At 39.8% G+C, this 13332-nt stretch overlaps 1 protein-coding gene across 2 annotated transcripts in view; it reads right to left on the reverse strand.

The window, feature by feature from the left end:
• Positions 1-3176: 3176 nt before the first annotated feature.
• The window catches only part of c1ql4a (complement component 1, q subcomponent-like 4), a 30747-nt gene continuing 20591 nt past the window's right edge, over positions 3177-13332 (reverse strand). For both annotated transcript variants that reach the window (XM_061971926.2, XM_061971931.2), the window contains exon 3: positions 3177-4335. In XM_061971926.2, coding sequence (XP_061827910.1) covers positions 4156-4335 — 180 coding nt within the window. In that variant the 3' untranslated portion in view covers positions 3177-4155. The remainder of the gene's footprint in view (positions 4336-13332) is intronic.

A 13332-nucleotide genomic window follows, 5' to 3' on the forward strand; every position in this document is an offset into this window, starting at 1 on the left:
TATCCTAAATAAGTAAATAAAATTGACTTAATCTTAACTGGGTTTGTATTGTCGTCATTTTTTGCTGCCATCACTTTGTGGTTGGTGTGTTGATGGGTAGTATAGCGACTAGCGAGGCTCGGTTCGTGCATCCTGTGTGTGTAAGCTCGCAGCCCCGCAAATTGTATATGACTGACAAGAGGATTCACTCCGTTCATTTAATTCTGCTATCGAATAAACACACTCAGGTGCTTAGAACGATGTACAGAGTGAACACTCTTGCGCCCTGATTAGAAGGAGACATATAAAACAAACACAGGCATGGCAATTTATCGATGTGGGCAAAATGATCTAATTTCTATTTATCCTGCGATGAGGTGGCGACTTGTCCAGGGTGTACCCCGCCTTCCGCCCGAATGCAGCTGAGATAGGCTCCAGCAACCCCCGCAATCCCAAAAGGGACAAGCGGTAGAAAATGGATGGATGGATTTGATTAACTGATTAATTGATTATTTCCCCATTTTGTTTCCCTACACTAATATTAATGTATTCTCTTAATATTTGTAAATGCAGGGTTCGTACGGCTGCTTAAAAACCTTGAAAATGCTTGGATTTTAATGTTGTGTTTTCAAGGTTTGAAAAATGCTTGAATTTTGGGTGAGGTGCTTGTAAATGCTTGAAAATGTTCATCATATTTCTCGGAAGTCTGACTCAATAGGCTAATTATAAAATGGAAAAAAAATAAAAGTTTCCTCAAAAATAAAAGCTACACGCTTGATCTGTTGGCTTTGCACGAGCCCTTACATTAGGTTGTTGTCATGTATATACGGCTCTGTGTCACCCCTAAGAGGACAGTGGTGCATCGGTCCATCATGCCGGGAGGTTGTCGTTTTAATGAACATTGGATGAAAAATGACAATTAAAAACTTTGGATAAAACTCGGACCAAATCCACGTGTAGCCTGCTGCAAAGTATGCAAAAAGGAAATCCAGCTTTTCGCAATGGGAGAGTCTGCTCTCTCTCGTCATATGAAAGGTAAGCCACAGAGATTATTAGCCCTACAAGTTAGCTAAAGTTTTGTTTTCTAACCTTTTGGTACATGCTAGACCTAAACTGTGAAATCAGCGCTAGAATACATGTTAATTACGGACAGTTATTACGAGCTATGAAAGGAAAAAAGCGAGCGTTTGTCAATGATAAATTATAATGTTAAGAACTTCCCTCTTTGTTATCATAGCCACAGTTATAAGGCTAAATATGCTTAATGATTGATTGATTGATTGATTGATTGAGACTTTTATTAGTAGGTTGCACAGTGAAGTACATATTCTGTACAATTGACCACTAAATGGTAACACCCAACTAAGTTTTTCAACTTGTTTAAGTCGGGGTCCACTTAAATTGATTCATGATACAGATATATACTATCATATATACTATCATCATAATACAGTCATCCCACAAGATAATCATCTGGGTGTATACATTGAATTATTTACATTATTTACAATTCGGGGTGTAGAGAGGGGGGGGTTAGGTTTGGTTGTTATCATCAGTCATCAACAATTGAGAACAGAAAAATGGATATTGAAACAGTGTAGGTCTGACTTGGTAGGATATGTACAGCAAGTAGTGGACATAGAGAGAGAGAGAGAGAGATCAGAAGGCATAAGAAAAATATCTGCATTTGATTGTTTACATTTGATTATTAACAACAATCCGGGGAGGGTGTTAGTTTAGGGTTGAAGTTGCCTGGAGGTGTACTTTTATTGCGGTTTTGAAAGGTCACAAGGCTAGATATGCTTAATGAAAGGTGACTGAGGTGTTGTGAAACCAACAAAATATTTTCCTTTATTTTATTATCCTTATATTAATGTGGAACAATTTTGTTAATAAATGAGTGAAATTGACATTTTGAGGGCGTGTGTATTTACATCACATTATGCAGTTTACAAGCACAAATACGGTGTGAATCAATTGGTGCTGTTCGATGTCGTTGAGTGAGAACAAGAAATTAGAAAAACAACAGAAATGGAGACAGGTTTGCAAACACCAATGACATTGAATAGTCTACAGAAACATCATTCATTTTCTATGCCCCATTCAGTTAATGATAACTGCTGGTTCAATGTTAGGTTGTAGCAGATTTTCTGTATTTTTCCTACAGACAGCATACATTTGGTACCATGAATTGATTCACGTGGACCCCGACTCAAACAAGTTGAAAAACTTATTCGGGTGTTCCCATTTAGTGGTCAATTGTACGGAATATGTACTGAACTGTGCAATCTACTAATAAAAGTTTCAATCAATCAATCAATGGTGACCTCAAACAACAAGGCTATGGATTGATTCACACTGGTTTTCGCCTTTTGAAGTGTACTGGAAAATTGGTCTTGAAAGTCCCTTGAATTTGGCCATGGAAAAGGTGTACGAACCCTGTAAATGGTTCTAACATCAGAATTTGGATTGCATAGACAACACGAGAGATGTGACGGCCTAATGGTGACAGACAAGTGGCTGTCAATGACATGTTGGTGCGGTCCTTGTCTGATTGATCACATCTTGCCGATAATGAAGTGCAGTGTAGAGAGGAAGAGCCTTCCAAGCAACCAGAGATCGTATGGGGATATTAACAAATATCACTAATGAAAAACTGGTCAATTCTCGACTGGAGTTCTTGTTACTGACAAGATGTGCAACCAATGATCTGACTTTAAACCCATGATCAACAATGTCCGCTCAATTCTCAGAACCAATTGAGTTTGTTTGCACAATTGCGTGCGATATTGTTTCATCTTAAAAGGTATACGTCGGCTGCATGTTTGTGGATCCTGGATCTGTTGTAAGTTGAGATCAATATCCAGTAGTGGTATTAATGTTTGTGCCTTGGACAGTGTCGGAAGACGTATTGGAAATCCATGCCTGCTCCGGTCAGCCACTAGTATTTCGATCTCCGCTTGTAAGTCCACAGTGGCATGCCGTATATCGACCCGGGCGGTTGTGTTGGCAGGTAAACATGGACGGTGTGTGTTTATGACCCTGAAACAATGAGGCGCAACATACATGATGTAGGCATAGATCATTTATTAGCAATTGTTTACCCAACCTGTTCAACGTAGCAGACAGCTGAGCCTTTTTATACCGTGTATATATATATATATATATATATAAATATATATATATATATATATATATATATATATATATATAAAACATGATGAAATCCCTCAAAAATAACATGTCAGCGTAATGTACTGTACAACATTTATTATGGGTCGGTCCTTAAATCACGTATATACAAACGTACTTCACCCACTCATACACAAACATTTTGTAAACAATGCATTCATCACACGACTGGAATTATAAAAGAGAAGAAAGTCGATTTATTTTTGGTTTTTAAAATGGCCCAAATGAACAAGTTGGGGATTGTTTTGTAAAAAAACAAAAGCATAACAAATCCCAGCTTTAGGTACACCTGTACAGTCCAATAAGGTCCACTGCAAGATTTGAACTTTGCACAGTGAAGGAGATGCAAATTGAACACATGTTCCTAATATTTTCAAATCGCATTATACTCCACTGCAAACAACCTGAAGTTACATCTGAGTCTTTCACAAAGTGAGCATTAATGTCATTGTTGTGCATTTTTATTACAGCTCTCATATTTACCGTATTTTTCGGACTATAAGTCGCAGTTTATTTCATTGTTTGACCGGGCTCCAGTGCGATTTATACATGTTTTTTTCCTTCTTTATTATGCATTTTCGGCAGGTGCGACTTATACTCCAGTGCGATTTATACTCCGAAAAATACGGTAATCTTATTGGGTTATGGAGGTGTACCTAATTTTGAGGTCAGGTAACTCATTTGATCAGGTGATCGATATTAAAAAGCAGAACTGTTCAAACAAACCGAATGCAGCGTTTCTCGTGATTAATGCCAACACAATTATTGCATAACAAATCATTTAAGTTCATATGGATCACATTGCAATATTTTTGGAGATTTCAGAGCCACAAGGTACACACAAAGGAGGTTAAATGTCGCTCATATAAATCCACTAATTGTTAGTTTCCCTTTTGATGTGTGTGTGTGTGTGTTTGCATGCATGTGTGTAGATCACGTGTTGAGGTCTGCATGGGCGTGTGTATTTGTGATGCTCGCTCGCTCTCAGTCTGGGTAGATGAGGAAGCCGGAGAAGGTGCTGTACTTGTTTGTGTTGCCTCCGTGGACCTTGCCGCCGTCCAGCTGCACGCACACCTCGTCGCCCACGTCCAAGTGCAGGATCACACTGTTGGAGGCGTAGTCGTAATTCTGATCCGCGTCCTGAGCGATGGCGCTGGCTCTTACCTGTCGCCGCACAAGGAGACACACCGGTTAACAATTAGTTGTAACTGAACACACTTGCAAATGTAATCATCACTTTGTTTTTAATGAAGCGTCCATTAATCCTCTGTGCCCTCCCCCAGGCTTGGCCGCGTTTAATTATTAACGACTCTCGGAATAAATGCTCATCAGGACTATGACCGTGTTTTCCTTCTGGGATCGACAGCCGTGGCGGGTAAACGGATGGATAGCCCGGTGACCCGTGACCCCAAAGGTGGACTGAGAACACAGCCACTCTTCCTTGTATCGATCAGCTGTGGTAGGGGCTCAGGGATGGCGGTGTGATTGGGTTGTGGAGATAAGCAACAGCATCACTTTGCTCAGCGGCTATTGACCTGTTGCTTCTGATCCTCGTCCAGCTCAATATGAACGATATCGAGTGGCGATGCCAAAGCCAGACAGCTTCGCGTTTGCATGCCGTGAGCGAGATGGGGTTTATTGACCCGAAGGCAGTGGATCTTTACTTGTTAACACATTTAATTGGGTTTATTCTTTCTTGATGTTTAAGTACACATGCCTAAATTGAGGGCAGAACAGGATGTCTATATTATATGCCATCATGTTAGCGACATAAATACTGTTGTAAGAAAGCCATTAGGGAAGTTGTTGAGTAAATAAGTGAGAAGTTATATTTAGGGATGTCCCGATCAACATTTTTGCTCTCTGATCCCGATCCGTTTTTTTGGCTTCACATTCAATCCGAAACCATGTGTTAATCACAAATATTATTATTATGGTAACACTTTAGTATGGGGAACATATTCTAAGTAACAAATATTGAATTAAGAGTTATTTGGACACTAGGGGAACATATTGTAAGTAACAAAGACTTAATTTAGAGTTATTTGGTAAGGGTTAGGGTTAGGGCCATGCAGAATAAGGCATTAATAAGTACTTAATAATGACTAATTAAGAGCCAATATGTTACTATTTTGCATGTTAACAAGCAACTAATTAATGGTGAATATGTGTTCCCCATACTAAAGTGTTACCATTATTATTTATTTAACACAAACCTCAGGTTTAGGTCAGGCTGATTAGAAAAATAAGTACTAATATCTTTCATAAGAAGGGACTCTTATGCAGTGACTGAACATTTAAATACAATTGTTGTGCTACAATAAACCAAATTAATAATGATTATCTTTAAATAAACTGTCAATAAAATTAAATTGCAAATGAAAATACAGCTTCAGCACTTAAGTCATATTGTTTGCACTTAAGAAACTTCTCTATGAATTTAGTTCCAGACTTATGCAATACATTTTCATAACATGGTCACTACTGCCTAGTTTCTCTTGTTATATTCTTATTTTTACTGTTATTTTTGTTCTTATTGTTGCTTTTTATTTTTATTGTAATATTTTCTATTTTATTTCAATTTATACCCCCATTATTTACTTTTTACTTATTAAATTTTATCTCAAATCTGTACTGCTGCTGGGATCGTAATTTTCCTGAGGGAACTCTCCTGAAGGAATTAATAAAGCATCCATCCATCCATCCATCCATCCATCCATCCATCCATCCATCTATCCATCTATCCATCTATCTATCTATCTATCTTCTGCTGTTTGTTTGATATTGTCATTACTGCCACAAGTGGTGGAAAAGTGTATTACAACTGAGTACCACTGCGGCCCATACAGACCACAGCTGAGAAACAGATATTTTCGGCGGCCCTCAAGGGGACGCTCGCGGCCCAACAATGGACCTTGGCCCTATGGTTAAGAAACACTACGATACATGCTCATTCAACTCTGTGACGCTCGCTCATCCTGACGGGCAACGCTAGCTACGCAGCCCCGTGTCTTCGTCCGTATCTCCTCCGGTTTCTCCACGCGGACTCTGGTGTGGTCTCTGGTGCAAACATGGCCATGATCAAAAGGCTCCCCCAGGCAATTTCAAAAGTTCACAAAACAGAAAACAAAAATGCTATGTACACTAGCCAGTTTTATTTTAACTTGTGCAGAGGCAAGAGTTTATATTTCATGTTGTGCCAGTGGATCTTTACTTAACACATTTAATTGGGTTTATTCTTTCTTGATGTTTAAGTACACATGCCTAAATTGAGGGCAGAACAGGATGTCTATATTATATGCCATCTTGTTAATGACATAAATACTGTTCTAATAAAGCCATTAGGGAAGTTCTTGAGTAAATACGTGAGAAGTTATATTTAGGGATGTCCCGATCAACGGTTTTGCTCTCTGATCATGATCCGTTTTTTGGGGGGGCCTCACATCCAATCCGATTACAAGTCCCAATTTGATACTTTGACAATAGATAATAGGGGTGTAACGATTCGTTTTTAACATTGATTTGATTCAATATTTGTGGTTAACGATACGATTCAGGGACAAGCTCATTTATTTGAAAACCAACACTTCCCATCCAACCTGATGGAGCTTGAGAGGTGCTGCAAAGGGGAATGGGCCAAACTTCCCAAAGATAGGTGTGCCACACTTGTGGCATCATATTCAAAAAGACTTGAGGCTGTTGGGTCCCCTTGTTCACCCCCTGGGAGGTGAGGGGAGCAGTGGGCAGCAGCGGTGCCGCGCCCGGGAATCATTTTTGGTGATTTAACCCCCAATTCCAACCCTTGATGCTGAGTGCCAAGCAGGGAAGTAATGGGTCCCATTTTTATAGTCTTTGGTATGACTCGGTTTGAACTCACAACCTACCGATCTCAGGGCGGACACTCTAACCACTAGGCCACTGAGTAGGTAGTGAGTAGTAAGTTGGCTGTCGTGAAGATAGGTATTCACTATGGTTTTAAAAGGAAACCAATTGATTATTTCGATAATGCAAAAAAGAAACTCATTAGAGTTAAGGACAGGACTTTATATCAAATTTAGCACGTTTACTGATAAGGACGTTAAACGTTACTCAAGTCTGTCTGCCTGACGCCATCAGTCATCAAAACAAGAATGACAGATAGCTACGGTGGTCTAGAAGGGTCACAACAAATGCAAATGCCACAAGACAATATCATAAATTACAACACAACAACTTTCAGCTACAGCACGATCGCAAAGGCCACAACAAAGACAAACGCCACAACACAACGATATAAAGCTGCAACACAACTTTAAGCCGCAAAGGACTCCGCGGAAGTGACAGCGCAGCAAGCTTCGCCGACAGAACAACTTTCTGAGGCGAAAGGTTGAAACAGTGTAATGAACATATTATATTGGTATTATTTAAAAAAGTTAAAAGAAAAATATATATCAATTAGGAAGTGTCCCCCTAAACTTCCAACCCCCGCCCGAAGACACATTTTGGGGGGAAAAAATCATGTTTTTATTTAACAGAACAGTAACAATGCAAAAATATCACCCATTTTAAATATAATTTTGTTCATGAACACATCTCCTTCACGACGGGCGGATGCACGTCTCTGCGAGTGTAATAGAAGCCAGTCAATTACAGATAAAGTGTTGGTGGTCCAGTGGTAGTACGCTGGTCTCTAACACAGGCGATGTGGGTTCGAGCCAAGTAGGAAAAAAACAACGCAGCCGAGAGAAAGTACACAATCGCTAGATGAAGCTAAGCTGTTTGTGACTGACATGTACGCCAATCATTGCATTCCACCGTCAAAATCGGGCACCCCTGATAGGGAGGGGCCTTTCGGCTTCAGCCCAGCTAAGCCTGCGTTACAACCCTGGTGTTCTGGCAAGACAGGCCCCCTCCTGTAATTCATGCAACTCTTGCATTTGTGTTACAAGAAATGCAATTGTGTCTCCCTGAGCGTGCATCCCTTTTGAAGGAATCTTTCACATGAGTACATTCAAAGACCATGTAAACATTGGGACACAGCTGAGGTAAAGATCAGCTGGGCTCAGCAGCGCATCAGCCATTTGCAGATCAGTTAAAAAAGGCAAATATCGGGATTGGGACATTACTTATGATAGTTGGATGTATCTTCAGGAAAAACTCTTCAACCCTGACCTGTGCTGACATAAGAAAACCATGTGACCCGCGTCCCATATGTGACCAGACCACATATACTACCGTACTAAGACTATAGTGTCCATAGACAGTTAGTTTCTACAGCAGGGCACATTAGCCACCTGTGGCCCGTGACTAGATTATCATTTTTATTTTCGTTGACTAAATTGTCAATTTCGTTATAGTTTTCATCAACGTGCATTTGTTGTTATTCGTTATCATCCTATTACAGTCAGGGATACTGTAAATAGGTAATTGACGATAACTCAGACGAACATTTTTAGTCAACAAAATTAACACTGGCACCGGATTGTTATTCCTAGCAGGGAAGAATGCCAGGCTCCATTTGATTTGTGAAATGGAGTCAAACGTCACTAAAGCTTACGTTGAATTGGCGAAACAGAATCATGTGACTGCTAAGCTCTGTTTGATAGGTGAAATGGAGTCCAATGTCACGAAAGCTTACGTTGGATTGGCGAAACAGTCATGTGACAGTCCCTGCTGGGAGAAACCTTGCTGACAAAATGAATTTGTCTTTGCAAGTCTTAATCAATAGATTATAAATAATTGTGATATAAATAAATAATAAGAATCGGATTGAAACTCAAACAACGGAATAAAAGTGTGTCTCCTTCACAAAAGTATTTAAGTAAAAGTAAAAAGTATGCTACAAACCCCGTTTCCATATGAGTTGGGAAATTGTGTTAGATGTAAATATAAACAGAATACAATGATTTGCAAATCCTTTTCAACCCATATTCAATTGAATGCACTACAAAGACAAGATATTTGATGTTCAAACTCATAAACTTTTTTTTTTTTTTTTTGCAAATAATAATTAACTTAGAATTTCATGGCTGCAACACGTGCCAAAGTAGTTGGGAAAGGGCATGTTCACCACTGTGTTACATGGCCTTTCCTTTTAACAACACTCAGTAAACGTTTGGGAACTGAGGAGACACATTTTTTAAGCTTCTCAGGTGGAATTTTTTCCCATTCTTGCTTGATGTACAGCTTAAGTTAATGCGCCACACATTTTCAATGGGAGACAGGTCTGGATAAGAGGCAGGCCAGTCTAGTACCCGCACTCTTACTATGAAGCCACGTTGATGTAACACGTGGCTTGGCATTGTTTTGCTGAAATAAGCAGGGGCGTCGATGGTAACGTTGCTTGGATGGCAACATATGTTGCTCCAAAACCTGTATATACCTTTCAGCATTAATGGCGCCTTCACAGATGTGTAAGTTACCCATGTTTTGGGCAGTAATACACCCCCATACCATCACAGATGCCGGCTTTTCAACTTTGCGTCTATAACAATGTTTCCTCTTTGGTCCGGAGGACACAACGTCCACAGTTTCCAAAAACAATTTGAAATGTGGACTCTTCAGACCACAGAACACTTTTCCACTTTGTATCAGTCCAGCTTAGATGAGCTCAGGCCCAGCGAAGCCGACGGCGTTTCTGGGTGTTGTTGATAAACGGTTTTCGCCTTGCATAGGAGAGTTTTAACTTGCACTTACAGATGTAGTGACCAACTGTAGTTACTGACAGTGGGTTTCTGAAGTGTTCCTGAGCCCATGTGGTGATATCCTTTACACACTGATGTCGCTTGTTAATGCAGTACAGCCTGAGAGATCGAAGGTCACGGGCTTAGCTGCTTACGTGCAGTGATTTCTACAGATTCTCTGAACCCTTTGATGATATTACGGACCGTAGATGGTGAAATCCCTAAATTCTTTGCAATAGCTGGTTGAGAAAGGTTTTTCTTAAACTGTTCAACAATTTGCTCACGTATTTGTTGACAAAGTGGTGACACTCGCCCCATCCTTGTTTGTGAATGACTGAGCATTTCATGGAATCTACTTTTATACCCAATCATGGCACCCACCTGTTCCCAATTTGCCTGTTCACCTGTGGGATGTTCCAAATAAGTGTTTGATGACCATTTCTCAACTTTATCAGTATTTATTGCCACCTTTCCCAACTTCTTTGTCACGTGTTGCTGGCATCAAATTCTAAAGTTAATGATTATTTGCAAAAAAAATTGTTTATCAGTTTGAACATCAAATATGTTGACTTTGTAGTATATTGAACTGAATATGGGTTGAAAATGATTTGAAAATCATTGTATTCCGTTTATATTTACATCTAACACAATTTCCCAACTCATATGGAAACGGGATTTGTACATTAAAACTACTCTGATCAGTACAATTTTTTCAAAAGGTTATTTAAATAAATGTAACAGAGTTATTGTAGACGGTTACTACCCACCATGGTCGACGTGCATTATCACAATTCAACAATAGTATTAAAAGCTCTTACTGTCGGCCAAACTTATATTATTTATATTGTCTACATCGCGCCACCCTATTTGGCAGGATTTCACAAAAACTGCATAACTGATATCCTCGAAACTTTGAATAGGGTGTAACGATGGCTCACTTACCATTTAGTACAGCACAACCAATTGGAAGGTAAATTAAAAAATTAAAAATTGTTTAAAAAAATACTTGCTCAGAGGGGGCAGTTGCCACTTTGCAATATACACTACTGCCACCTACTGTTGTGGAGGGGAATAGTATTTCCGGATCCACCATGGTTTTTCATTCAAAAGAGTCAGGTTGACATGTTAAGTAGTTTTCAGCCATGGCACAGGTCTGTGCTTTAATGAGTGACATTCTCTATGGCACTGTATTGATCCCCGAGGGGAAATTCTTCATTCAGCCTTGCTTAAGGCGCAAAGCTTGGGCTGCCTCCTAACTTTTTCCTGTCCTATGCTCAAAAACAAGTCCTTACACCCACCCCTATCTGTACACAGATTGAAAATAAACTTGTGTGTTTTTGCCTACACTTTCACAACCCTTTCAGATTCCAGCCAGCATAAATATATGTTGTATTAAATCCTGCACTCCAATAATTCTGGTGTAGCAGCTCCTGTCATTGGACATATGTCAGCCATCAGTGGCCTTGTGTCTGGCTCAGTGTCTGATACAGTGGGAGCACTCAATCTCTGCCACCATGCAGACAAGCTGTGCACATCTCCATGACAGCTGCAGAATATGATCCTCAGCTAAACTACCGCCATGTCACACCCATCATTTGGAGCCGTTCTCCCCAATGAGCGCGTATCAATTTGAAAACAGTCAATCGAGGACCATTGTAACTAAAAAACAATATTATCCCCCCTCTCCTCGCACTAGTCCATTTTGTTCTCATCCAAATGCAGTATTTTCCATGTATCATCCAACAAGTTGTGTTCCATTGATTGGACATTCCTTTAAATATAATAATATAACATATAATATAGTAAATTTAACAAATAGAATATTGGAGAGTATGTAGTAGTAGCAGTGAAGTCAGCCTCTGGGCCTCACAGCTCAACGCATGCAGTCTACTTGTACTAGACCATAATGTACTGTAGATACCATCCCTCTATCCATTTTCTACTGTTTGTCCCTCGCGGGTCGCAAAGGAGGTGCTGGAGCCTATTTCAGCTGCATTCGGGCGGAAGGCAGGGCACACCCTGGACAAGTCGCTACCTCATCGCAGGGCCAACAAGATAGACAGACAACATTCACACTCACATTCACTCACTAGGGCCAATTTAGTGTTGCCAATCAACCTATCCCATAAATTATGTAATTATTGTTGGGCATACCTGGCAACATTTGCATTTCACAATATGGGACATTTCCCAGAAAAAATAGTTTAAAAAAAAAAAAAAAAAAATTCTACCTACTTGTGTTATAGTGGATTTCAAACTACTGTATGACACCTTGTCCACAATACACCGTCTCTAACCATTGCACCGTCAACTCTGACAGTTATGCGTTCTAGTTGTCCACTTTAATATGAGGCTTCCTTGTGAGGAACTTTGTAATATTGCATAGATGAAAATAGAAACAATTCGGGGCTCCTTCACAGCGCTTATAGTTGAGATTTTTTTTTCAAGCTGGCTCATATCATTTCCCCCTTTTTAATGTTACAGAAAGTATGGGAAGTGTGAGCTGCTGCCTGCTCTTCTGGAGTTCAAGAAAAAGCTACTATTTAGACAAAGTTGGGATTTTTGGAAGATCATTTTTGGCAGAGATGTCTTTCCATCGTCTTCATGTCCAGCAAACTATCGAGCTTTGTAAATTTGAATTACGTAACATGCAACTCGCCGCACTGCATGCGCGCCTCCGAGTGTTGCCGAGGCTTGTCGAGCAGACCCGATCGCCGCATTAGCAGCAATAATGATACGTTTTTTTTTGCGGCGACCAAAATCCGGGGGGACGACGGGGTCGAGAAAAAAAGAAGGGATTTCCCGGGTGTTAATTTGGAAGCACCTGCTAATTGGATGGATGCTGGTAATTTTTTTTTTTACTGTATACTGCAGTGGTTATTAAACTTTTTTCACCAAGTACCACCTCAGAATTCACTTGGCTCTGCAAGTAGCACCATATTGACCAACATTAAAATACAGTAGTGTAGTTGGCCCAAGTATTCATTAAAACAAGGTAGAGGTTTTATTTAATATTTTGGCCACTGTAACATTGCACACAAATTGAACAGTAACACTGTGATTAAATATTTAAATAGGTGATTCTTTGGCATACCACTAGATGACGCGTATTCTGTATAATAAGTATCATTTTGACGGATTTTTCAGCGCCCTTTTTAATGTTCTATATTCTCAATGAAAATGCGAAGTTTTGGTGTTGCTTTCTTACACTAACTTGATTGCTAGTGTCATTTATTGAACAGGCGTCAACTTGCAGCTCACACATTCTCTTATGTGTAACTGCCATCTACTGGTGACACTTGTCATTACACCAAATAAAATTGCTTCAAGGTCGGTAAGCACAACCCAAATTAATACATACACTTAGCGCTTCACTGTCGATTTTTAAGAAAATTAAAGGACTTTAAGTGCACCTCGTAGTCCAAAAATACGATACTACAATAGTGTATTGGCCACTAAGGGAGATCAGACCAATCAGAGCTCACTCTTCAGTATCATG

The sequence above is a fragment of the Nerophis lumbriciformis genome, linkage group LG01 (assembly GCF_033978685.3).
Source record: "Nerophis lumbriciformis linkage group LG01, RoL_Nlum_v2.1, whole genome shotgun sequence".
Taxonomy (NCBI): domain Eukaryota; kingdom Metazoa; phylum Chordata; class Actinopteri; order Syngnathiformes; family Syngnathidae; genus Nerophis; species Nerophis lumbriciformis.